The sequence below is a fragment of the Spea bombifrons genome, chromosome 2 (genome assembly GCF_027358695.1).
Source record: "Spea bombifrons isolate aSpeBom1 chromosome 2, aSpeBom1.2.pri, whole genome shotgun sequence".
In the NCBI taxonomy this organism is placed as follows: domain Eukaryota; kingdom Metazoa; phylum Chordata; class Amphibia; order Anura; family Pelobatidae; genus Spea; species Spea bombifrons.
This window is the reverse complement of record NC_071088.1, coordinates 117,365,009-117,392,662: the sequence shown is the minus strand read 5'-3', so window position 1 is coordinate 117,392,662 and position 27,654 is coordinate 117,365,009. Positions and strand designations below refer to the sequence as shown.

Here is a 27,654-nt window from a genome sequence, read left to right as displayed (position 1 = left end):
ATTGGGCAGTCAAGTGTAAATTGAAATTAATATTGACAAATGCAAAGTTATGCATTTTTTTTAGGGAAAACATATAATAATTATGAGAGTAAAAATATGGTCCAGAATCTCAGAAGCCCAGAATCAATTATTTTTTCCACGGCTACAGCTTTGTCTAAGCATAAACGTTTAAAGACTGTGCTAATTACCATAATCTCCACCTATTGATTAAAATCCTCCAATCAGAAGTATGGATATTATTCATTGTAATTATAAACTTCATAGCATATTTGCACAGTATTTATTTCCATTATTCACAGTTTAGAGACGCTCCGGTCTAAGGAAATTTTTTTAAAAAAATCTAGTGTTTACCCTTGACCTTGATTTTCATCAAAGCTTCTTTGCTCTCAATATATATAGAAAAATACTTTATATGATTTAAAGCAAGCAAGATGACTCTGATTCCATTTTGTATTTGTGTGAGTGCAATTTTAATGCTTTGCAGCCTAAAATAACTGACAGTAAAGGACTGACAGAGGTCCTTTACAGACGCTTTTCAACTTTTCATTAGTGGGTCCCACATGTCCACTTCAGCCATTTATTTGTCTTCAATCAACTACACATTGTCCAGGCTAAATGCCTCCTCATCTCCACAAATGTCCTTTTTTCATGTAGGCATCACAACAGGGTTATGATTGAGTGAATAATACATAGCCCGTTTTGCACCCACAACCACTATATTTTATGTGCACTCAGATTGGGAATATACTTCTAAATTGTGCAGTACATTTATGGTGATATATCTACTCCAATCATGTCAAAAGATAAGAATTAATCACTAGTTTCTTCCTTCTCATGCTTTTCACAGACATGTTCAGATGTCAAGACAAAGCCCCCCTTTTTCACAGAAAAGACAATGGAATCATCAATCAAGTATATTAACAAGAAGTTTCCAAACATTGATGTGCGAAGTAGCACGGTAAGACACACAAGAACCTGTCACTGTAAACACAAAACAAGGACCTCACCCCAAAACCATATAGCCCCCCAAATAAGTACCAGTCTAGTTTATGTGCCATGAAATAAATGTGTTGTGCCAAGGATGGATAAATCTCATTTTACCATTTTACTGGGACTGCTAATAAAGCCTCATGCTCTCGAATCAGAATATTATCTTTTATTTATATAACACAAACAACTTACACAGCCCTTCTTACAATACATGCATTCAAATGGCATGACAAGACTGGAATTGACAAACTAATACTTTAGGTAAAGAGGGCCCTTCTCACAAGCTTGCAATCTTGAATGAGGGGATAGAGAGACACAAGGTATAGAGAACGAGATGACTGTGGGACTATTTTTTATTATATTTCATTTGAATATGAGTAAATATGCCTAAACTCGACAATACTTTTAACATTTTTTGTCTAAAATGTATTTGAAATTCATAAATAAGAAAAAAAGAGCTAAATGTTTCTATACTTTCTCTAATTATCATTAATAACCAATATAATGTGAGAGATAAAGTTAAATCTGTATATTTTTCCAAATACAGCAACACCTGGGCCCAGTGCACAAAGAGAAGACAGAAATTGTAAAATTTCTAAGCAGCTACTATCTATCATTTGTGGATGTGATGGAATTTCGGGTAAATGAATTGCTGCCATTGTTTTCGTCACATGTATTATTTTGTTATTATTATTATTGTATAATATAATTACCGGTATATATGTTTTTTAATCATTGCAAGTCATCACACTCCATCCAGACGTGGGCTGGTTTAGTTTCAAGGCAATTGTTGCTGTCACCAATACCAGGTATTCATTTGAATACTAAAGTACCTCGTTAAGGACTGCGGTACAGATGCCTATAGCAACATTTAATCCCTGTATTATGTAAACTAACTGGAGTGGTCTACTATTTCCATGGGGAATGCCTTATTCTAGGGTGCCAAGCACAGGGGAGCAGGGACTGCTGGGCAAATAATCCCGTTGGGCCATCAGGATTCCTGGTGCACAGCTGCTCTATGTGGCCGGATGGGGACATCAGAGATCTCAGCTGGAGTAGTTACTATGTGGAGGTCTGCTTAGATGTGGATGTTTCTAGGAAGTCATTTCTCTGATTTGACTGTGATTTACAGTACATAGGGCCAACACTTGTTGCAGAAGAAGCTCACCTTTGTATTCCTCCATAATGCTCAGCAAAGTAATTGAGTTAAATGTTCAACTCACGTTTTGATGAATACTAGTCATTCTGCTTAGTCCAAGCTTGGTTGTTGAAGTTGACCTACTAGGCTAGTTACATCAGTGTATATATATTTTGTGCTGAAGAAGATGCTTACCTTATATGCAATTCTGGTTTAATTTAAAGGTTTTTTGTTTTAGGGTGAATGTGGGTCAGTCAAAAAGTTAACGAATAGGTACTTATTATATTTCAGGCATAATTATACTCAAAGACCAAGCTTCATTAATATTTTATAATCTAGATCAAGGTATATCTCAAGAGAAACCAACGTGAGCTGGCATTCCCTTTAATATGCTAAATTCTGGCTTCCTTTTTTGTTAGGACCATGTGTATGAGTTGCTGAATACGATTGATGCCTGTCAATGCTACTTCCACATTGTAAGTAAAAGTGCAAAACTATAATGTTTGAAAAGTGTTACTGAACTTTTGTATAAAATGGAGTATTGAGGTATTTTAGTATGTAAAATGATGGATGTCTACTGACTGTATTTCAGAATATCAACTACAACTTTACAAAGAACTACCTGGATCTCATTGTTACATATTTCTCTGTCATTTTGTTAATGTCCCGTATTGAAGACAGAAAGACACTCATAGCGCTCCATAATTGTGCTTATGAAATGCTGCAAGGTCAGAGGTATGTTCACGGACATCAGAGGTCTCTTCTTCAGGTTTTTATTCCGTCTGCAGAAATGCGCTCTGAGGTCATTCAGGGATTGACTGAAAACCTCATCTTCTTTTGGACCAATAACGCTAAATCCATTTTCCTTATTCACACGTCAAAGCAAATGAAAAAAAAAATAGTAAAAAAGAATTCTATTACATTTGCAATTTGTAGGTAATTATTTCTTAAGGGGGGCGGTATAATTTCCCAAGGAGGTATTCGAAAAAATAATGTATGTCAAAATACTTTCTGACTTTAGGATGCATAATTGAAAATGTTTTGCCAACAAAAATTAAAAAAACGTGCCTAAGGGAGAAGCCGCAACTACAGAGCTGCAGCCCCCCTCTTCCGTGCTCCTGCTATTCTCAACACTGATTTGCTGCCTGAAGCATTAAAGTGCATATGATGGCAGGAGAATCCCTTTCACATTGACAAAATGTAATAGGTGGGGAGGTCAATGCATATTTTTTAGCAGGTTATTTTTTAGTAGCCCCTGGCACTGCCCCGATAGTGATTGTATCACTGCCTTCTTCAATCACTCAAACTCAGGGTATCTGTCAGTTTTGATGTGTGGAAACAATGGACCTGTTGTGCTTTGAGAGTGAGAATACACATTGCATTAGAAATGCTAGACTAGAGTACATGTGGGAATTTAAAAAAGGCATCAAGAGAACTCTAACCAAAGGCCTCTAAACAATCCCAATATGGCCAAGCCAAGATTACCTACTGGAGGTGTGGGCCCCAGTTGACCAAAGTAGGCTGTGGAAGTCCACCATTTCATTTACAAACCTCCATATTTACTGCTGGTTAGTACAGTGAGTAATATGTGTTATTCAAATAACATTAAATATCGCTCACACAAGTTTTGTTCTGTTAAAACATTTGCTCTGCAGTGATCCAGCCTATGCACGTCTGGCGCAGATGCTACTGGAATATGACAATCCATTGAAAAAGCTAAGCGAAGAATTTGGCCCACATACCAAGGTGAGATCAAAGCAATCCAACGTTTAACCAGTAGGGAAAACACAACAAAATACCCAATTTCCCAATATCAAATAAATATGTCGGCTCCACTGTCAGAGTAAGATCTAGAGTCACATAGATTTTCAAGACCTTTGAAGAAGCAACCTCTGCAGTCTAGAAAGCCCAAGTGGCTGCTCATCGTATTCTATACATGTTGTTCTAGCGACTTATATGGAGAATGATGTCCTAAGGCTATTGCAATCCATTTCCTTAGCTGAAGGTACCCTTCAGGCTTCAGCCTGCTATTTGCGATAAAAGGTTAATTGTTCTTTCAGACAGTTAATGACGCTCTGATGTCCCTGCACTTTCTGTTCTGCCGGAGAACGCAGCCTGCTGATCAATGGAGGGGTGCTCAGTTACTAAGCCTCCTCAGCAACCCTGCAGCTATGATAACCCCGTCTAGTTCTGACACGGTAAGAATCAAATCACATTTTTCAACCGTAATCAAATCATGCTAGGAAAACAACTTTTATTATTTATGGTACAAAACTCAGAAATTGCCCCTAGGCAAATTACTGACATCTCTCATATTCTTAAGTTATCATTCCTGAGGTAGTTCTAGACCTTTAGATTCAGCTGGTAATGTAATGTGATAGGGAACCAGGTTAATGGCAGGTACTTATTGATAAAGTGGTAATTTGAAGTTGTACTAGATTCTGGAGATATACTGTGCTGTGTATTTTAAAATCAGTTTAGGACTCATCTTAAAGGACTTCAACCTATGTAACTTTCTTATTTTCTTTTGATTGTATAAGCTAGTTTCATATTTAAATGTAATATTTTAGAATGTGCATGCCTAATACAGAGAGCCCAACCTAGGATTCCTTGTGCCTTAGACAATCTTAAGGTGCCTTATCAAGCCACCAGCTAACTGTTCTATGTAGCCATTTTGGTAACCTATATGTTAGGTGCCTAACCTGCTGATGCAAGTACGCTCTGAAATCTGTTGCCCATTCTTCATAAACTACATCCATATTGATGGAATGGGAAAATATAAATTAAATTGGAATTATTTTTTTTATCATGACCTTTTACAAGAAATTTATTTTGGAACAAATTAAACTAATATTTGAGATTATTCCTAATTCATAGATGTATATGCAACATTTTAAATTGTTCTTTTCTGTATTGTCTTAAGGAACGATAAACTGTTATATTATGTTGTGCTGTATGTAGGAGCCATCATCTTGCTGCCAGAGATAATACCGGTATTAATTTGAGTAATGTAAAAAAAGTTAATGATGGTAACCTAAAGTTAAAATGGTGTGTTAGATGCAATTTCAGATGCGGCAGTTCGTTATTAATATACCACTGCGTAACGTGACAAATGCATTCCTGTTTTTTCTTTAGATGACGTGTGAATATCTTTCTGTTGAGACCATGGAAAAATGGATTTTGAGTAAGTAAATCTTTTGAGTGAATAATTTTGGTAACCAGATAATTCTAGTATTAAGCTTTATTAAAATGAATACAACTGTACATGTTTAGGCACCTGAATAATATTTATGGCCAGGCTCGAACTAGAAAATTTGTGCATTTGAGGGGGATATGCATATTTGGAAGCAAGTGCCGGTCTTGTTCTGTTTTTTTTTTTTGTAATGGGATGTAATGTAGTTATGTGACACCAGACTGCTCCAAGTTTCTCCACATGGCCCTGTGCGGCCATGACTGTTGTGGAGAAAATTCCAGGAGATAGTAATAAGCAATTCAACCTTATGCCCATTGCAGACACCCAAGTATGGTCTGAACAGTATAGAATGCTATGCGACTTGATTCTTTTTTTTAATCGTGGCTTCATTGGGTATCAGGATGGAGCTGGCCAGTGTAATTATCTTAATTGGCAATAAACAATAGAAAAATGTCTACAATCGTTTACAATGAGGTGTGGCATTGTTATAAGGGAAACAAATTAATGTTTATCATACCTGGGAACTCAGCGGGTTTTAGCTGGAGTCTCTGGGTGACCTTCCGCTTTTTGTTTTTTCGGGCTACCTCTCTCTGCCATGCCCACTCCACCTCCTAATCTAGACTATTTTTGGCTAGTCCTGGCCCTATGTACAGAGACTTATGAAGTCTCCCTCCAAAAGAAGGAGAGCTCTGGGTAGTTTGCCCTTGGGTAATCACAATTCAAGGACACTTATTGTTGGACCACACTGTAAAATGAGTCTTTGCCTGTTTTTTTTGTATTCCAGTTGGTTTCCTGTTGTCACACAGTGTGCTGAACACAGTTCCCTCCAGTTTGGAATTGTGGAAAGTGGCCCTTCAGGGTACCTATTGTATCACCCTAATCCGTGATGATATTCTGCTCGTTCATCGCGTTACAGAAGATTTCTTTGGTAGCTTGAAAGGGTGAGCTGGTATCTACTGCTTGCCATCACATCACCGAAACATTCAAACTACATCTTTATTATCCTCTAAAATCTACTTAATTATCTTATGAACGTTTTACATTGTTTCTTTTTAAATTTTTAAATAAAATTGTGTTACATTTAGTCCCTGTCATGGCAACTCTCACTCTAAAGACACGCAAATATATCTATTAATTGATACATTATTTTGTGTGCATATGCTTAAATCTGATGTTTGCCAATTTATAGTTATGCTGGAGAGTGAGAAGGTCACATACTGTATGTGCAAGCTCCCATAATCTCAAAATAAATTCATGCATTGAGTAGTGTACATTCTGCATGAACAAGAAGAACTTTAGCCAAGGACAAGAAAACCTTTAGCCAAGGATATGATTTGATCTTCACATTTGCCAATCACTTTTCTCATACATACTAGACTACACATGTAGTTTAAATCACTATCTCAAGTACATCTTGTTTTTCTTTGGTAGGTGCACTAAAGAGAGTATTTCATGTAAAAGACAGATGTTGGCACTGTCTAACTTGAATAGGTTGTTAAACTTTCAATTAATTGATTTTTTAAACAATTAAAAAACATAATTTTTAATGCAGATCTCAGTCGGAATCATTTTACCGACACATAGACGTATTCACAACACATGATTACAGTCTCACTACAAATGCTATTATGCCTTTTGACTACTTGAAAATGTCCTTTATTAGATACGGAAAACGCGTGGCTGATGTGAAGGAGTGTAAGGAACACTTTATGACACACAGGTCAGTCCCTTTGTGTTATCGATGTTGTAGTGTATGTGATATTAGTTATATCAGACTGATAACCTGCTGCTAATTAAAAAGTTATTATGAAAGTTGCTGAGTAAGCGGTGTGCAGATTATTGTTCAAGTGTACTCTGATTGTAAAAAAACATCCTATGCTCCTAGCAGAAATACTTTATTTATAGGTATCAATACTTCTTTTTTGTAAGATTAATTCGATGATAACATTTTTTATAGTGGACAATTTCATCGTGCAAGGCGCTCATTTCTTAGAAGTGCAATCAAAGAGTTGGAGGCCATTTTGTCGGATGAGCCTGGACTTCTAGGTCCCAAGGTAACGACCCTTCTAGGTTCCAAGGAGAATAATGTCTTTGTGTCGGACTATACATATTTATTGAAGATTACAGAATGCCTAGAATATTTTTAATGAAGAGAATGTGAGATTCGGTGAAGTATGGAACAGCATTTTGCTTTGCGAGTGAACATTCCCCCTATGACCAAACCCTGTTATTATACATCATCTCCTACACTTCAACTAGTTGTATGCCGCAGCTCCATCCATCATATGCCCAAATGCTGACGTTTATTCATATATTCTTGACAATTTTTTTATACCACTCATTCCTAGTGGTAAGTTCAATTGAAACTTGGAGATCCCAAGGAATACATTTTAACATGGTGAAGGTAACATTAACAAAAGGCCCCCAAATTTGCTTTAGTGTAGTCTTCCTAAACAGTGGTTTATTGCTACAATTTTATGTGGCAATTCCATACCCGAAAGCGTATTTCATTTCAATACATTAATATAATGATTTGTCTTCCAGGCTCTCTTTGCATTTATGGCTTTATCTTTTGGCCGAGATGAAATTAACTGGCTAGTGAGACATTCGGAAAACATCACCAAAACAAAGACCCCTGAAGACTACGTGGATGTGTAAGAGAGTACTAATTACTTTTTGATCCAATAAAGATTGAAATGACCAATATATACATTTGTTGAATGTATCCAAATACCAGTGGTAGTAACTGTTATTTTGAATACCTAGTCTTTTCCAGTGCCTCCTTTTAATCTTTTTTTTAACAATTTAATCAGGCATATTGCAGAACTGATTTTCTACATGGAGGAGATACGAGCTGCCCTGAGAAAACATGTGCCCATCATACAGAAATACCACATCCAATATCTTGCCAAATTTGATGCTTTGGTTCTAAGTGATGTCATTCAGGTACAGAGACAGCTGTTGCCTTTCATGTCTGTTTAAACCAGTAAATGCAGTTAAGATTTATTGCCAAATTCCTCTTGAATAACGAGCCTCAAAAAAACATTTTTTATTACTTTCAGAATCTGACCGTCTGTCCCGAAGAAGAGTCTGTGGTTATGTCTTCATTTGTGAGCACCTTGTCTGGCCTTAATGTAAAACAAGGTACTTTGTTATTCATTACCTTCTTCGTCTTCTACATATTCCACTTCTGTGATTTTAAATATATCACAGGTTATCGTCTGAAAATGTAATTATCCATGGTTAACCCATGGATGGTTTGGAGAACGTTCTATTCTAGGCCTTAATTGTTCATATGCCACAAATAATTTTTTTTATTTTTTTACAAGCAATCTTTTTTAGATTGAGGCATGGAGCTAGTAGTAACATAGGTAATACCGGCTAATAAATCATTTCATTGTTCCCAGTAATAATAATGTTCTCTGTTGCAGTTGAAAATAAGGAGACGTTTAATTTTCGAGCTCTGAGACTTGATTGGTTCCGGTTACAGGTAATAAAACAGATAATGAATCGGTAGCGACTGCAATTCAATGTAAATGGAATGATGGAGAGCATGCGAAGAACTGCAGTGAGAGCTGCTGTAACTATACTTTGCATGTCTAGCTAGTCTATATAGCAGGGGTGGTCAAACTTGCTTAACGTAAGACCCCCCCCTTACGATAGACTTCAGATGTTTGAGAGCTGTAAGACATGCACATTCATGTTACATGAAATTATCTAAAAGTATTAAGAAAATACATATTATTAATTCATATGTAGTTTATAACATTATTAAACTACATATATGAATAAATAATATAAACCGTTAATATTTATGGCATGAAAATATGTTGGTCTGACCATTTTATTTCATTTTTTCTAACCTCTCATAATGAGGAGTTTTATTCATTTTGTAGCCCTCCTCAGCACTTATTTAGTTCCATAATGTCTTATTTAAGAACAGGCTAGATTGCCAGCTTGCATGCAGGGCCCTAATGGATCGCTTTGTCTTAGTCTGACAACAGTGGCGTCGCTACAGGGGGGCAAGGGGGGGCAATTGCCCCCCCTAGGTAATTGCTTGCCCCCCCTGTTGCCCCCCCGCCGAATCCCGCAATGGAACTTTAACCCCTTGACTGCTAGCGACGGCATGGTGCCGCCGCTAGCAGTCCCAGTCAGGTGCTAACGACGGCACCATGCCGTCACTAGCACTACCTTACCTTGATGGAGGTCTGTGGACCTCCATCACCACCTACCCCGGCTATCTGCCCCTCAAACTGAAGGGCATCACCGGGGCCACCCGATCTGCCCGGTGACGTCTCGCGCAATGACGCGCAACTTTATTAACAACTGACAATTGTCAGTTAAAGAGGTATGGGGGCTTGCTGCTTAGATGCCTGTATCTCAGGCATCTAAGCAGCTACAGACCCCCAACATATACCGTTGGAAAGGTAATCGCCTCACCTTTCCAATGGTATATAGTATGTAAAATAATAATAACAAATATTAAGTTAAAAAAATAAAAATGTAAAAAAAAATGATTTGGGGGTCTCTAAAGGCAGATAAAAAAAAGATCAAAATTGCCTAGAGACCCCCAAATTAAATTATTTAAACATAAAGTAGTTTAACTTTAAAAAAAAAAAAGTTTAAGTATTCTAGCTAAATGATCACTGTGGTAGCCAACGTTACCACAGCGATCATATAGCTATAAAAAGTCACATTCCCTTTTTAAAAATGGCCGATACTAATTTTTAATCCTATGATCCCTTTGATCATGGGATTAAATTTAGCCAACGGTAGAGGGAGGCAATTTTAGAAATCCTGATGAACTGCAAATATTATTAAAATCAGCCATTTAGCCTGTGCGGTACGTGAGTTACCATATCATCCCTGGAGCGCCTTGCATTTTTACTGCAAAACTTATTTTTGCAGTAAAAAATTTTCTCCCTTTACCATCATTTCTTTGGGATTGTAAGGGGAAAGAATGGTGTGTGCTTCTGTGAGTAAATGTATTTAAAGTATGGTGTGTGCTTCTGCGAGTGAATAGAGATATGAAAGGCGTGTGAATGGTCAGTAATTAGGGTTGAAGCCTTGACGTGGCATTACTGCTCACGTAGGAAGTTAAATTATGGCACAAAAAGTACACATTTGCAAAAACGACATCCCTTGGCGCATCAAATGAGGGGCTGCATGTGTTTCTAGTACAAACCTGGAGTGCGCAAGACACAAATGAACATGTCGCTATGGTTAGAAAAAACATATTTTCAAGCCAAAGTGACATATTCCATCATTATTTGTGCACTCAACTTTTGTCCTAGAAATACATGTAGCCCCTCATTTGAAGCTCCAAGGGGTGTAGTTTCTTAAAATGGATGAATTGTCTGAATGAGGGAGAGCATGAGTTAATATGTGGATGAATTGTCTGAATGAGGGAGAGCATGAGTTAATATGTGGATGAATTGTCTGAATGAGGGAGAGCATGAGTTAATATGTGGATTATTTGTCTGAATGAGGGAGAGCATGAGTTAATGTGATTGTGTGTATCATAGATGTATAATTGTGGAAGGGCAAAGATGGCACTAGCAGGATGTTTGAGCCTTGGGGACCAAGATGGCACAGGCAGGGTGTATATGGGACAAAGATGGCAAATCTTATGTGTGTTATCTGCGTGTGCAACCTGTGATCTATCCCTGTAATTTAGGGGGTTTTAAATATACCTTTAATGCCGTGTTTTTATGTGAATTCCAATTGATCTATACCGGCAAAGCTGGGTTTGTGTGTTCTTCTGTAGATCCATATCTGCAATGCTATGTTTCCATACATTATTTATGTATACCTGCAAATACAGGGTTCGTATGTCTGGTTCAGTTGATTAATACCTGCAATGCGGTTTCCATGTATTTATTTGATCTATACCTGCAATGCTACATTTCATATATTATTATTGTATACCTGCAAATACAGGATTTGTATGTCTGATTCTGTTTATTTGATATATACATTCAGTGCTGAGATCACAAGTGAATTTCAATTGATCTATACATGCAAAGCTGGGTTTGTGTGTTAATGTGTTGATCTATACATGCTGTCGGCAGCAGGGTCTAATATTTATATATATATTTATATATATAATCGGCAGCAGGGACTAATATTAATATATATATATTGGCAACTGGGGCAGTTGCCAGCAGGGGCTAATATATATATATCAGCAGCAGGATCTAATATTAGGCCCTGAAATCATTTAGTGCAAAAGTTAAGGTATTGTGTTGTTTAAAGGATTTCAAGGATTAGTCTTACTAAATTGTGGCTTCAGGCTTCCCATGTTGAATGATCAAGTATTGTATTGTCCAATAACAAAAGTATCATTCCATAGCACATTACTTTTGGCAATATATATATATATATATATATATATATATATATATATATATATGTGTGTGTGCTTTTTCAGTGGTATGATTTAATGGTGGAAATTATTAATGCCCCCCCAGTTTGACTGTGGTATCTTGTGTGCCCCCCCTATATATTGTTTCTAGAGTCGCCACTGTCTGACAATGCATACATTTTGGGCACTATATAAATAAAAGATAATAATAATAATAATAAATGACACTCAGAATTGACGTGACTGAGTTAGTACTTCTTTTTTACATAATAATACTATTAATAATTATTTTCCCTAACTTCCCTAAATTGTCACTAACTCTCATTGTATATTGTTGCTAAATATTTTATCTAGAATGAATGAATAGAATGAATGAGTGGCATTTTCCAGAATGCTAACACATCTAAGACCGTTGATTCTTTTAGTTCTATTAGGCCCTGCTTTGTTTCTCTCAAATATCCATCCATACAAAATGTGATATAGTTTAGGAAAGTAACTCCTGTCCTTGAAAATTAAATAGATATGAAATATCACTCTCCCTGGTTGTACATGAGATCCGGGGGAAGTAATAATAGCTTTTGCTTGTATATTGAAAGCAATCTTCCGAATATCATTAAATGCATCAAGTTACTGCTCCCCTAAGTACTATCGTAACATTTTATAGTACAAAAAAAATTGGTTTCATGTTAATTAGCTCAGTGTTCATCTCCATGATATAACTTACTGTTTGCGAACAGATTGCAGATAAAAAAAATAATTCTGGCTATAATTTTGCGTATAATAGACAAACCTATTAAGGCTAGAAAAACAATCTTGTGCTGGCTTTATGAGACAAACCAACTTGTAGAACTGAAAGTCCAGAAGACTAGTCAAAAACTAGAAAAACTTTGTGAAAACGTTGACCTGATGCATTCCCCAAACACAGCAGGTGGCGGGGATATATCATGAATCTATATCTTCAGAACACATAAGGGGAAATAACGCAGGACCTCCAATGATGAATACTATATGTAAGAACATTAGAAATCCCTGTACGTCTATGGAGGATTATATTTAAGTGACATGTAGGGTACATGGTTAGATAATACATAGCTTCTCTGTGTAATAACTGCATTATCCTGGGCCAACTCATCTATTCCTGTAGGAGGCGCTCTCTGGGTTGGTGTAGGGCTCTATCTTCCAGTAGGCAAGAGAGGCAACTGCCCCTGTTGCCACAAGCGGACCGGCACACTTTAACCACCAACATCATTGCACCTGCACCACCTTCTGTTTTCAGAAACGTATGTGACGTCAGCGCAGGACCCTGCCTCACGCACCAAGATCCCTTGGGTGGTTGCAGAGTTTGAGAACGTACATCGCAGCTCAACTCAAATCACGGTTTAGCCCATTAACTAATTTCCTTGTAACAATTCTGGCACAACCTCACCCCAGATCATCTGCCAAGAGTGTTCAGATTCCAGACACTTAAAATATGCAGTATTGGGTGGGAGATTTGTTTTTACGCATACTTTTTAGTTATTTTATCTTTTTTATTGTAATATTATTTTAATGTTATTTTAACAAAAAAAAATACTTGTGGTACAAAAAAAAGTAGCAAGGTTGGCCCCATACAAAAAGCTGCAAGTCTCCGTTGCAAATAATTTATTTCTGCTTTGCCGCTTTACAGCAATTTACATTTTAAAATCTCTTTCTTTGACATATTTCTGTCATACTCATTATTTCCAAGGTCAACATGGTGGGGTAAAAAAAAGCTAGGACTCCATGTGAAAAATCTAAGTATACTGTATGTACATAGTAGTTTGCTATTTGTCATTCCTTTAATAGACTTTAATAATGCCGAAATGACTAAATTATGCATTATACAGGGTCAGCTTAGCCCTTCTTGTTGTAAAACATGTCAGTAATTGGCTCTTCGTGATGATCTTAGTGAAATGAGGGAGCTGAAACACAACTCTCCTGCAACGTCTTCTGATTACTCACCATTAAGTGAACAAACCCTATTTTTTGAAAAAAAATCTTGCTGATTTAAGTATGTAGAAGCTCACTGTAGTTGGATCTTCATAATATGTATATATATATATATATATATATATATATATATACATACATATATATATTATAGTGAAGTGAGGATTCGGCCCTGTAAACTGTGCCTTTTAGTGAAGAAGTCCCGTTTTATCATTTATAAAGTTGTTACATCATATCCTTGGTGTCATAATTATTTAGACCACCAGATGTCAGCGCAAGCGTGGTATTTACTTTTTATTCTCCAATGCATGTCACAATTGAATCAGAAGTGAATCAGGTGAAGGTGGAGTGTATGGATCAAAAAACATTTCTTGCCTGGATAGCAGGCTACTGTCAACTCCCTAATAGTCACCCGCATGTATGCCAATTGGTTGTAGCTGAAACATACAGATTCTTTGGCTTGCCCTTTTATGCCATCTATGTCTATGAAAAAGTGTAATTTTACTGTGCAACATTTACTACATACCTAAAGCGAATGTTTTACAATGAAACATAGAAACAGACTACCTGTGAGTTTATAGCTTGAAGAGGAGAGGGATAAAGCAGAAGCTTGGCAAGGGGTCCCGTTACTTTTAAGGGCAACCCAACATATTACTACCCAATAAGATAACTATTTTTTTTAATGTATATGTATCAATTACAATTGTATTCAATTTATGAAGGTAACTGATCTTTGTAATAAGCCAAGATCGAGCAAAACCTAAAGTTTCTTGTAGCCAAGTTTTTTAAGCAGGCTAGTGTGTATTGAATGTAACATGACAGATGTAGCTTCGACCCACGGGCCAGGCTCAGCTCAGTTACTCAATTAAATAGAACACCAACACACAATATGGGTTTGAAAAGGCCACAGCCGTTTTATTTAACAGTCATTGTCCCATAAAACCTGAAATAATAAACCTAGATGCGTTAACAGACAATGACGTAACCAAAACCAGCCTAGCTTGCCAAGTTATCCATGTCCCATACCACACACCAATTTTGGGAGGGGACATACCAGGATGCCCCAACCCGGACCTGAGGTTCCAAGCACCACTACCTGCAAGGAACCTCCCACCAGTTATGACCACCAATGATCATACCACCACATTAACCCCTTGGATACCTGGCAAGCTACCGCCCACGACTGCGACTAATGAAGCAACACCGCTCCACAAACTCAACCACATAAGGGGAGGGAGGGTAGGACAAACAACACCAGTTAAGGTTAAACAAAATGGATCTTTACCCCTGTGATCACCAAACTAAAATATTCCCAAACCAAAACTCCACCCCTAAATTCCACAAAACTCCTCCCCTAAAATGCCTTAGCCTAGACCTAATCAGCACTCTGTCAGGGCCCACTCTAGTCCATTCTGGCCCCCATGGGCTTCAGGGTAGGCTGTGAGTCACATTTTAGAACATTATTTAGCTGGGCTAAATGGTTTTGCTTGACCTGTCCTTCCTACAAACCTGTCACCTCTTTTTTAGGCGTATACCAGTGTATCTAAAGCACCCCTGTCTCTGCGGGATAACCCTGATCTAGGGAAAGTGATGAATCTGATCACGTTTCACAGCTTGATGCTGGATTCCATAGAGGAGCTTATAGAAGAGACCTCTGACCTCTCCATTTTCTGGTTGGTATTGTATGTCTGTTATCATGAGGATGATTTGTGATCTTTGATCCATACAGATTAATTGTACTTGCAGTTGCGCATGCAGCTTAATACATATTTTGAACTCTTTTAAAGGTGTGGACTAATAGTTATAGCTTGCTGTGCTGTATTTATGTGCTCCTTAACGTATATAAGCATTTGAAACGTTATATATCCCTAATACAGAGCTTTCAAAGTAGTAATAATAATCATTCAAGCCTCTAATGTGTATTTTTCTTACTGACTACCATTACAGCATGAAGGGTATCTATTTCCTACATAATCTAACCGCATTTAAGAAACTGATTTATATAACTAAGTTTTAGAACATTAAAATAATAGTTAATAAAGTGATTTTAGCCTGTTGTATGCATTTTGTTTTTAAGAGTAAGTGTGTTATCCCTGGCTTGACTGTGAAATCCATGTCCTGACTCCAGGACTCCTGGACTATTTCTTATATTTATGGAATCCCACCTAACTTATTTAAAAACCCTAACACCTCAATATTGTATTTATTCTACGTTTATATATATATATATATATATATATATATATATATTTATATTTATTATGATCTCCCTCTACTTGTATATGGATTTTATGAAATACACTAAATAATGATAATAACAATATTACATGTGCTATGTTAATCTCATTTTCGTTACAACAAGAGTTACATTATACCTCCATTTCATAGATAATCACAAGATGGTCCAATTATGTAATAGACAGAAAAATAGAAACACACAATTTAATAGCAGATAAGAACCATTTGACTCATCTAATCTACCCATTTTTCCAGACATAGAAGCTCAGACCTTAATCAGTGACACTCAGACCCTAATTGTGTGACATATTGATAAGAACTTTTTTTGTCTTAAGCTTTTTTTATGTAATCGTTGTGTTATAGTTTTCATGTACGGATATTTGAGAAGATGTTTTCATCGACAATAGAGGAGCCTTCAGCGTTGCGTTATTCAATTGCATTTCCAATGGTCTGTTCTCATTTCTCCAGCTGCATTCATGAAATGTGTCCAGAGGAGGTGAGTATTTTAGAAAAATTCCCTTTTTGCTTATGCGTTGTTTTGTTTTCTGTTCTCTGATCGGTTCCCAGCTGATATAGCTGAGTGCTGACCCTTGCCTGTCAACCTGAGATCTCCATACTGTTTATTTTCCACGATGTGCCTCTGCCTCTTATGTAATCAAGGCTTAACTTCCCACGAACATATGCCAGCTCAGTCCACAGGCAATCAGTGTAGTCTCCCCATAGCGGACGAAAGTCTCCCAGCAGTTCCTCAGGTGCAAATGTGAAATGCCTCACATCCACCAACACAACAGAGTGAATAAACACTGGCAATGCCCACAAAGCCAAGGCTGAAACATGGAGTAATTTTACCATGAGCTGCACTGCATTGGTGGCTTATTGTGCTGAGGACAGCATCATATCCTGGCTTCCTTAGTCACTACTGTGCTGGACTAGCTTGCGTAGAAGGGGTTTTCACATTCTCATGTAGTAAGAAAGAAGAGTGGACACAACCATATAAGAAGATTATGTAGCTCTATATGCTCCCCTCAGAGGGGTTGGGACAGATGAGACACAGATTTCTCATGAAGTTATATAATCAAAAAAATAAATCACTATATTGTTCCTTTTTTAAAGAATGCTTAACTTTTTCACCTTGCATTATAGATGGGCCCCTAAATCTTTGCTTATTTTATTTTTATTTTGCATTTTTAAACAATAACACAAAATCAAGACATAATTATGCTCATTAATCCGAGCACAGGTTAGAAAATGAAGAGAAAAACCAATAACCATGCTCTTCACAAAGTTTGAATACGCAAGACAAGGATTGCCCAGTTCCCACCTCTTTTAAGTCATTGTCATGTTTCACTGAGAGAGGTCCAAGACATAGGCCAAGATGATGACCAATGTACTTGTTCAGTATATTGTACAATATACTGAATCTTTTATCTCAAAAACTTAAAGTTGCCTCTGCAAGACATTTAAAAAAAGAGTCAGATAGAAACCAATGAATGAAACACAGGACCACGTTCCTTAACACTGCTCTCCTCACTTTGCATTAAAACACAACGCAGGTGGAGTGCTAAATCTGGCAATTTGTTTAATTTATAGACCTTTTTAATCCAATATGTTTCATTTTGTGATTGACAGGTGGAAACATTTTCAACAATAGCCTAATTAAGTTTGAGGAAATGGCTTCTTTATTGCTATTTTGACTATAACAGCTAGCAATATGCAGATTACCCAAACCTGATTTATATGTTAGCCAATGGCTTGCTAAGAAAGATGAATCCCCCATAAAGAGACTACCAAGTCTGGGAGATCAGAAATATTTGGAAAAAACATAAAGGGTAGTGAAAACACTATAATATGATTTTAAGGAGACATAGGTGGATTTTGGAGGATCAGGGACAGGTATTGTGTCTGCGGGAGGGATACTTGGTGTGTATGGCATGTGTAAGGCCTGTGGGCCCAAGCTCTACATCTCGAATAAGAAGAATTGAGGATAGTAACATAGTACATAGTGACACTGGATTGCAACAATTCACAAAAAAAACTTTGTTTTCAGTACCCACATCTGAAGAACTGCAGCCTGGTATTGTGCGAAAAACTCTTGAACGAGATCAGCAAGCAAGTCAGTAACTGTGTGATGGACATATGTGCAGAGCAGTACAACCTCAACGAGAAGGTATTACAGACAATGAGGTATAGCTGAGGTTAGCAGCTATACAAAGGGAAGTACATACATGGTGGGAATCTAAGCAACCATTCATGTTTCATATTACACATACATTCTGCACAATAGAATATCAGTATGACTTTTTTGGCTCATTGGGTTGGCATTACCAATGTATTGTCACCCACTTGGGCCCAGGTAACAGTACTCTCTCATTGGGGAACACTTTTAAAAATCTCTGTTTTATTTGTAATTATATAAATATAACACAAAGCCTAACCAATACATAAAATTGTTCCTCCATACTTGTAATTTTCTAATGGATATACTCACATTTTTGAGAACGTGTCCTGTCCTTATTCCTTGAATCATTTTGACAACCATATTGAAGAGTCCTGGGATCCACAGTGATCCCCGGACTACAATTTCCATACCATTGTGTCTTGTGTGACTCATGGGAATTCACCTTGACTATGATGTCCAGGCCCGGACTGGCCATCGGGCACACCGGGCATTTGCCCGGTGGGCCGGGCCACGGCAGGGCCGCATTGACTTTAGGGGCTGATGGAGCTGCCAGCTCCAGGCCCCTAACCTACCTACGGCCGCAGTAATGCAGGGCATAAGGGGCTCCTGCCCCTTAAGCCCGCCGCAACTGCGACCGGGTCCGCCACTCTAAGGGGCCGGGAAGTCCCCACCAAGGCCGGCCTTACGGGTCTGCGGCCGCACAGGGTTTAAATTTAAACATCGGGGGTTTTTTTAACTTTATTTAACATCCTCCATGTTAAATAAAGTTTTTTTTAACTTTATTTAACATGGAGGATGTTAAATAAAGTTGAAAAAAACCCCCCCGATGTTTTAATTTAAACCCTGTGCGGCCGCAGACCCCTAAGGCCGGCCCTGGTGGGGGCTTCCCGGCCTCTTAGAGCAGGGCGCCACACTCCGGGGGGCGCGACGGGGGGCGGTCCGCACCGGGTGCCGCTCATCAGGGGCTGCCAACTTGCGGCACCCGGCACTCCTCCAGAGACGGACAGTAATGTCCGCCGCTGGAGGAGCAGGCTCGCAAGGGAGCGGTATCGGAGGTCTTTAACAGACCTCCGGTTCCCTTGAGTGATTTTAAGCCGGGTTCAACCCGGCTTAAAATCACTCAAGGGAGCCGGAGGTCTGTTAAAGACCTCCGATAGCCGGTCCCTTGTGATCTGCGCGGCAACAGCTGTTGTGCGCCGGGGTTTGCTGTCAGATCCCGGCGCACAACACTGAAGCCGCGCCCACCGACCCGGTGACCCGGAAGAAGACAGAGAAGACAGAAGAACTGAAGAAGAGGAAAGAAGAGGAGCGAAGAGGAGGAAAAGGAGCTGTAAGGAGAAAAGAGGAAAGGTAGGAAAACATTCAGTGAGAGTGGATTGGTGTATATGTGTGGATTGGTGTATATGTGTGTGTGGATTGGTGTATGTGTGTGGATTGGTGTATGTGTGTGGATTGGTATATATGTGTGGATTGGTATATATGTGTGGATTGGTATATATGTGTGGATTGGTATATGTGTGGATTGGTATATATGTGTGGATTTGTATATATATGTGTGGATTGGTGTATATATGTGTGGATTGGTGTATATATGTGTGGATTGGTGTATATATGTGTGGATTGGTGTATATATGTGTGGTTTGGTATATATGTGTGGTTTGGTATATATGTGTGGTTTGGTATATATGTGTGGTTTGGTATATATGTGTGGATTAGTATATATGTGTTGATTAGTATATATGTGTGGATTGGTATATATGTGTTGATTGGTATATATGTGTGGATTGGTATATATGTGTGGATTGGTATACGTGTGGATTGGTATACGTGTGGATTGGTGTACGTGTGGATTGGTGTACGTGTGGATTGGTGTACGTGTGGATTGGTGTACGTGTGGATTGGTGTGTGTGTGGATTGGTGTGTGTGTGGATTGGTGTATGTGTGGATTGGTGTATGTGTGTGGATTGGTATGTGTGTGGATTGGTATGTGTGTGGATTGGTATACGTGTGGATTGGTGTATGTGTGGATTGGTGTATGTGTGGATTGGTGTATGTGTGTGGATTGGTATACGTGTGGATTGGTATACGTGTGGATTAGTATGTGTGGATTGGTATACATGTGGATTGGTATGTGTGTGGATTGGTATGTGTGTGGATTGGTATATGTGTGGATTGATATATGTGTGGATTGGTATGTGTGGATTGGTATATGTGTGGATTGGTATGTGTGGATTGGAGAGTGATGGGTGTTATGCTGTACCATTTCCAATGTCTTTTTCATGATCTAATTATGCTCTAAAAGTACATCATAACTCCCATCACTCTATACTGTTCCATACAGTGGCAGAGCTGGGAGGCAGAGGCCTTGCACCCCCACCACAGGACTCCTGAAAGGTAAGTGAACTTTAAAGAGGGAGAGGGTAGATAGTTAGGAGGGGGTAGTTGCGGCAGGCTTAAGGGGCTCTGCGTTAATGCGGCCATATAGGACCAGTCAGTCCAGTCCTGACTGGACCTATTTTAAGGTGGGGGCCTGGAGCTGCAGCTCCATCAGCCCCTAAGTCAATCCTGCCCTGGCACAGGCGCGGTCGCAGTTGCTGCTTGCTCCGGCAACAAGGTAAGTAGGGTGAGGGAGGGGGGTGCAGTGAGAAGGGGCAGAGGGGGGTTAGATAGTGAGAAAGGGGGAGAGGGGATAGATAGAGGCGGTACATATTGAGAAGTGGGGAAGGGGGTTACATAGTGAAAAGGGGGAACATAGTGAGAAGGGGCAGATAAGATGAAGAGAGGGGTAGTGTGAATGCGTATGAGAATGAATGAATAAATGTGTGGATGAATTGTGTGAATGCGTATGACAATTAATGAATTCATGTGAGGATGAATTGCTTGAATGATTTGTGAGACTGCATTAATGAATGTGTTAATGATTTGTGTGAATGATTAAATGCAAAGATGGTACGGGTGGGCTTTAACAATAAATAAATAAATAAATATGGGCTGCTCAGGCTTAAATGCCCGGGCCTATTTTTTGTCCCAGTCCGGGCCTGATGATGTCCAATGTCTTATGATCTTCACCTCCACAGCACAGTGGTCATTGCATTTGCAACACTCCATTATACAGGCAAGTATGACTTACAAAGCGTGTTTACTGTTTTTCCATGTTTTTGATATAAGAACGGAAGCCTTTTTATTAACACAAGTCATACTTGTAGAACACACCAATTTTACCTCTACTTACAGAGTAAAGTCATGCATTGTTTTTTGTATCGTTAATTAAATGCAAATTAGTTTAATTTCACAGTTAGTGAGAAATTTTCAGATTATAATTGCTTTCTGATTACCTAAATCTTTGTGTGATAATCACAAGTATTATGACATCTGTGATAGTTCAGAGCTCTAAAGCTCTAAAGTAGTGATGGATGTGGTTATACACATTATACAAAAACATTCAGTCATATACTATATGGAAAAAAGTATTGACACCTGACCATTACAGGGACTTTTATGAATTGCATTCTAAATACATAGACCATAATATGAAGTTATTTGCAGTTATAACAGCTTTCACTCACTCTCCCAGATTTTAGAGTGTTTCTGTGAGAATGTTTGCCCATTCACCCAGTAGAGCATTTGTAAAAATCAGACACTGATGTTGGATGAGGAAGCCCGGCTTACAGTCTCCATTCGAGTTCAACCCAAAGGGGTTCAATGGGGTTGAGGGCTGTGAGCGGGCCACGCAAGCTCTTCCACCCAAGTTCATCCAACCACATCTTTGTGGACGTTGATTTGTGCACTGGGGCACAGTCATGCTGGAATAGAAAAGGGCCTTCCCCACAAAGGTGAATGCATAGCACTGTCCTTGGTATGCTGAAGCATTAAGATTTCCCTTCACTGGAAGTAAGGTGCCCAACCCCTGAAAAATAGCCCTAAACCATTATCCCTCTTCCATCAAACTTTACAGATGGCACAATGGAGTCAGGCAGGTAACGTTCTCCTGGCATTCCCCAAACCCAGACTCGCTAATCAGACTGCCAATCAGCGAGCGTGATTTGTCACTCCACAGAACACATTTCCACTGCACCTGAATACTCTTGGCATTGTTCTTGGTGTTATGAGGCTTGCATGCAGATACTCGGCCATGGAAACCCATTGCATGAAGCTCCAGCTGCACAGTTTTTGTTCTGATATTAATGCCAATGGAAGTTTGGAACTCTTCAGCTATGGAATCAGTTGAGTGGCGACTTTTACGCTTCCACTTTCCAATCATACCACAAACTGACTTATTGCAAAGACTTATTGCATCCTGTCACAGTACCATGCTTGAATTAACTGAGCTCTTCAGAATAACCCATTTTATGTTTACAAATGTTTATAAATGTACACTTCATGGCTAGGTGCTTGATTATATACACCTGTCTATCAATGCGTCTGATTGAAACACCTGACTTTTGTCCATATAGTGTACATAGAAATGTATACACCCCTGGTATGTCTTAAATGGATACACACCACTCCACTATGGCGCACACTTACCCCATTATTCCCTTCCAGGTACTGGAAATACCATAATACAGTTATATAACATACACTATCTCTCAAAGTCAGAATAATCCAGAAATAACCTGTTGGTACCTCCTGGTGATGAGTGATACAGTAATACAATGGTCTCCTAATAGTATCAGTCAGGTGCAGGATAATACAAGTAAAATTATAATCCTGTAATACAGTTATATGTATGAAATGCATGTGATGTAATACCTAATGCCATCTGTCAAGTGTGCATTTTACAAGGTCTAGTGATGATATCTGTGTCTTCCAGCTACTTCCAAAGCATTGTGCTGCCACAATTAGCAAAGCCAGAAAAAAGAAGCTGAAAAAACCTCCATCTAAGAAAGGCGAACTTGAAAAGGAAAAGCCTGGTGCAGAGAGCCTGAGAAAAGATCGCACTGTGACCACAAAGTAAGTGAACCAATAAAACCTGCGGCAGACAAGGAGCATTCAGCCTACCTAATCTGCCCATTAGGTCATCAATAATGATGACTCATAAATCCACTTTACTCTGTTGTATGGTTTTATTAAACCATTGATATTAAATTCTCCTTTTTGTTTATAAGTGCACTGGTTTTCATTTATCAACATTAACATAGATAGATAGGTACTTATACTTTTTTGAAGTTTTAACTTTCGGATAGCTTTATGTACATTCTGCGCTTACATGATTCCCCTTACTTGTACTACATCCACTGGAAGATTACTCCGGGTAACTATCTACCCTTTCTGTAAAGTAAAATTTTGAATGCATTACCCCTCAGTCTCTCACCCTTTAATGTTAAATCATGTCCTCGAGTTCTGTCTCCCCTCTTTTTATATAAAAATATTCCTTCTTGAACTTTACTTAATAATCCCTAAACATTTTTGAATGTTTTATTCATGTCTTCTCTATCATCTTCCCCATTCTTATAGTTTCTCTGCTCTCTTTTATTTTACCTTCATAATTTGTCATTTGGTTTACTCATGCTGGGCAGTCCACCTGGTTGCACATCCATTAAACATTTAAATAATAATATATATCTAAATAAAACAAATTATATTTCAGTGAATATTGTTATTTGTCAAAAAGCTATTTTTTCACATTTTTAGCCATGCCAGAATTTTTCTGGTTACAAAGTGAACAACGTTTAAATTTCGAATGGATTATTCGTTAGAATAATGCATGCAATGGATGCACATGTTTTTACTTTCATAGTTTTGTTTTTATAACACATATTTTAATATTGTACAGCATGGACAAGCTACACCTGACACTCTGTGAGCTCTCCAGGGCTTTGAACCACGTAAAGAGCATCACAGTTTTCCAACATGTGGTTACTCCTGCCGAATACCTGAGCTCCCACCTGGAGACCAAATTCAGCCGGTACGTGTGATAACAAACAAACAAGATCTTGTTAACACTCCTCTGTTTCTTTATCATTTTCAATAATGCCTATATCACTTGCAAGGAACATACATTTTGCATTTATCGTTAGAAAATGGCCCTTAATATCTGAAATGAAACATATTTTGTAGTATATAAAAAAAATGAAATTACCCAGTGCCGATACCTTCAAAATGAGCTTCTACCAGGCGTCTTTTGTATATAGTTACAAAAGTCGTACTAAGGTAATATGTTTACTTGATGTTTACAATGCAAAATTCATCACAGAAATTTGCAAATTAAAAATAAAACTGAATTCATATGAAATAATAATAGCAAATTATATATACATTCCTAATTATTGTTACATTGTTTTGTAATTTAATAGCTATAAAGATTATTTATTTACACATTTTCTATGTTGTACATTTTCTCATTTAACTTTGCATCTATATTGTTAATACTTTTTTTTTTATTCTGTTAGAAACAAACTTTCTGAACACACTGGCCAAACATTTTCATGTAAAACTATTTCAAATTGAAACAATATCATGAAATGTTATGGTCTATCCATAATTTGCACTTTATAAATGATATATGATATATATGATATATGATATCTGAATGTCACTGTATGTGTTATCCTTACTGCATGCAAAGCTATAGAGGGATTAAGCAGAATGATCTCATGAAATACCGTATTGGCTCGGATATAGGCCGCCCCCGTATATAGGCCGCACCCTAAAAGTTTGGTGCTTTTTTAAAGAAAAAGTTTTTTTTCTTTAAAAAAGCACCAAAAAAAACATGCTGCCACTCTGTCCCCCCCCCGAGATATGCTGCCACTGTCCTCCTCCCCCCCGAGATATGCTACCACTGTCCTCCCTCCCCGAGATCCGCTGCCACTGTCCTCCCTCCCCGAGATACGCTGCCGCTGTCCTCCCTCCTCGCGATCCGCTGCCGCTGTCCTCCCTCCCCGAGATCCGCTGCCGCTGTCCTCCCTCCCCGAGATCCGCTGCCGCTGTCCTCCCTCCCCGAGATCCGCTGCCGCTGTCCTCCCTCCTCGCGATCCGCTGCCGCTGTCCTCCCTCCCCGCGATCCGCTGCCGCTGTCCTCCCTCCCCGCGATCCGCTGCCGCTGTCCTCCTCTGCCCCCCTCCTCGACTTACCGGAGCAGACTCCCGGGTGTCTTGCGGGGCCGGCGAGGGACATCTACGCAATACGCGTATGCAACTTCCGGTACCGGAAGTTGCATGCGCGTATTGCGTAAATGTCTCCCGCCGGCCCCGCAAGACACCCGGGAGTCTGCTCCGGTAAGTCGGGGGTGGGCAGAGGTAAAACGCTTAGATAACCTCCCGTGCCGGCACCCCCCCCCGTGGGAAGTGCTGGCAGGGGAGGCTGTCTGAGCGTATCGGGGAGAAGGATGCAGGTCCCCTGCACCGCTGCGGGGGATCTGTATCTTAACCCCGCTGCCTGCCCGGCGCCCGGGACTGCATGTCCCGGGCGTCGGGCGCTAGAGCCCGAATATAGGCCGCACCCCCACTTTAAAAACTTAAAGTGGGGGAAAAAAGTGCGGCCTATATTCGAGCCAATACGGTACATTGTTTCTCTTTCCTATCCCCCTAGTTTTTTTGCCTTGTAGGAAAAAGTTACTATTCTGTCCCAAACTCAACTTCCTCTCCTAATACAAATTGATTTCACAAATGAAAATACATGTACAAAATACTATAATTTTAATATTACACACACCTTGTTATGTTTAATTTAGGTTACTGTCTCTGTTTTGTTAACCAACAGTTTACTGTCAGTAATGCTTACTAGTAACTTTAATGCTGTGCAGTTAGCAGTTGCTCTGTTTAGCTGTGTTTGTAGGAAGAATACTTACAATCCTTGTACATGGGATGTGACTTCACTTCACGTCTCACAAACAACCCCTGGATACAGGGCTGGACTCTTCATTAGGCAGACTAGGAGCGTCTCTAGACCTTCAAGATGTTAAGGGTTCCATGGGAGAAGGGCCATCATGAACCCCTTGAGGATTGTGGCTATTTTTGTTCCTTTATAATTCCCTCCCTCTTGAGATCTTAGAGTATAATAAACAACATGGAGATAGAACACAGTCATTCAAACCCTAACAATGGATTAGCCAGTCCTAGGTAATATACAGTGACCACCCCTACAATAGATTTAGTTGCCAACATATGAAAGAACCTCTCAGTGGTCCTCCTAGCAGTTCAGCACTCCAAGCAGCTTTAAGAACCTTAGATGAGCTAAGCTGCATGGTTTTTTTCTCTGTAGAGGTGTCAGGTACAATGCAAATCACAGTAGTTTAGTTGGCAAAGGGCTAAGCGTAGGCAGAAGAAGAAGATAATGAGCATATTAATTAATTGAGCATGCTCCTAAAAACCTTGTGTTAAGATATCTAATTTGCCTTCTAAACCACATCAATAAAAGCATGCTGTCATGTGAAAATTAACCTGAGCTTCTTACATTTAGCTGTATATAATCCTTTTTGCAACACCAGTATTTTTCAGCTTGTTTTCTCATCCCTTCTGGTACAAATTCATTTGATGCAATTCTTGGGAATAAATTAATATGAGAACTGCATTTATTTTATTCGTAAAATAAATTATTATTATTATAGTTAAACTGAAAAAAATATATATCATAGATAACAACTAGATGAAGTGTATATGGGATCAAACAGATCCTCCAGTGTTTTGTGATATTGTAATGGTCGTACCAGGTATTTGGTGTGCCATGAACAAACTTGCAAAATCAATGTAAATAATATGAATTCAGCTGATTTCACAATAATTGGTAATTAATGTGGGTATCCTGAAATCAGTGTAGACATACTGTATAGTTGAGTATCATTCTATAAAGGTGCAAGTATATACAGGTGAGAGGTATGATAATACTTGAGTCAGGTGTTCAAGGGAGACAACGTTTCAGAATGTTCATCACATTCTAAAGTTTTAGGTGGCAGAAAACGGGGGAATATTAAAATATATAAGGCAACTATGGGGTTAATTTACTAAAGTAGGTGTTGAATACATTTCTCACATCTCACACGGGGGCGTAACAATCATGGTAACAGGGGTCTCAACTGCAACCAGGCCTGCTGCTCTAAGGAGCCTGAGCGACCTTTGACAAATTGCCCGCCCTTTTAAGCCGCTAGGTGAAGGTAATGCCCACAGCTAGTGGCATGGAGCGTGTAGAGATCATTCGGTTGGATGATCTCCTTTTTTAGGACCGATGCCCAGAATTGTACCGCATATTCAAGGTGAGGTCTTACCATTGACCTATAAAGAGGCAAGATGATATCCTCCTCCCGTGAATCAATACCTTGTTTTATGCACGCCAAAACCCTTTAATACCATGAGACCTCACTGCATACCTACAAATAAATTGATAAATTGATAAAAATACAATTTAATGCAATTAATATGAAAACATTTATATAGATATTTAAGTACATTCATTAAAAATATACAGTGCACGTTGATGATACAGAGGTTTCCTTGAAATCTTTTTTTTCAAGTTAGAACATTTAGACTAATATAGTTCTGAGAAGAACTCAATGAACAGAAGAGGGTTCTCTCTCCCTAATGCACAAGGACCAAAGTGTGCATTACTTGGGGATTAATAACACTAAAGTAGTTTCCTAAGCGTAAATG

General features: G+C 38.8%; 1 protein-coding gene across 1 annotated transcript in view; it reads left to right on the top strand.

Annotated features, from left to right (window-relative positions):
• NCKAP1L (NCK associated protein 1 like) overlaps positions 1–27,654 on the top strand; it is a 78,248-nt gene that overhangs the window by 7,016 nt on the left and 43,578 nt on the right. Inside the window, exons 2-20 of the mRNA XM_053455956.1 lie at positions 848–958; positions 1,538–1,630; positions 2,548–2,604; positions 2,721–2,863; positions 3,784–3,874; positions 4,189–4,326; positions 5,264–5,312; positions 6,106–6,262; positions 6,985–7,041; positions 7,279–7,375; positions 7,866–7,975; positions 8,135–8,267; positions 8,384–8,465; positions 8,753–8,811; positions 15,181–15,326; positions 16,255–16,387; positions 17,939–18,058; positions 22,884–23,023; positions 23,847–23,978. Of these exons, the coding sequence (XP_053311931.1) occupies positions 848–958; positions 1,538–1,630; positions 2,548–2,604; positions 2,721–2,863; positions 3,784–3,874; positions 4,189–4,326; positions 5,264–5,312; positions 6,106–6,262; positions 6,985–7,041; positions 7,279–7,375; positions 7,866–7,975; positions 8,135–8,267; positions 8,384–8,465; positions 8,753–8,811; positions 15,181–15,326; positions 16,255–16,387; positions 17,939–18,058; positions 22,884–23,023; positions 23,847–23,978 (2,048 nt within the window). The remainder of the gene's footprint in view (positions 1–847; positions 959–1,537; positions 1,631–2,547; positions 2,605–2,720; positions 2,864–3,783; positions 3,875–4,188; positions 4,327–5,263; positions 5,313–6,105; positions 6,263–6,984; positions 7,042–7,278; positions 7,376–7,865; positions 7,976–8,134; positions 8,268–8,383; positions 8,466–8,752; positions 8,812–15,180; positions 15,327–16,254; positions 16,388–17,938; positions 18,059–22,883; positions 23,024–23,846; positions 23,979–27,654) is intronic.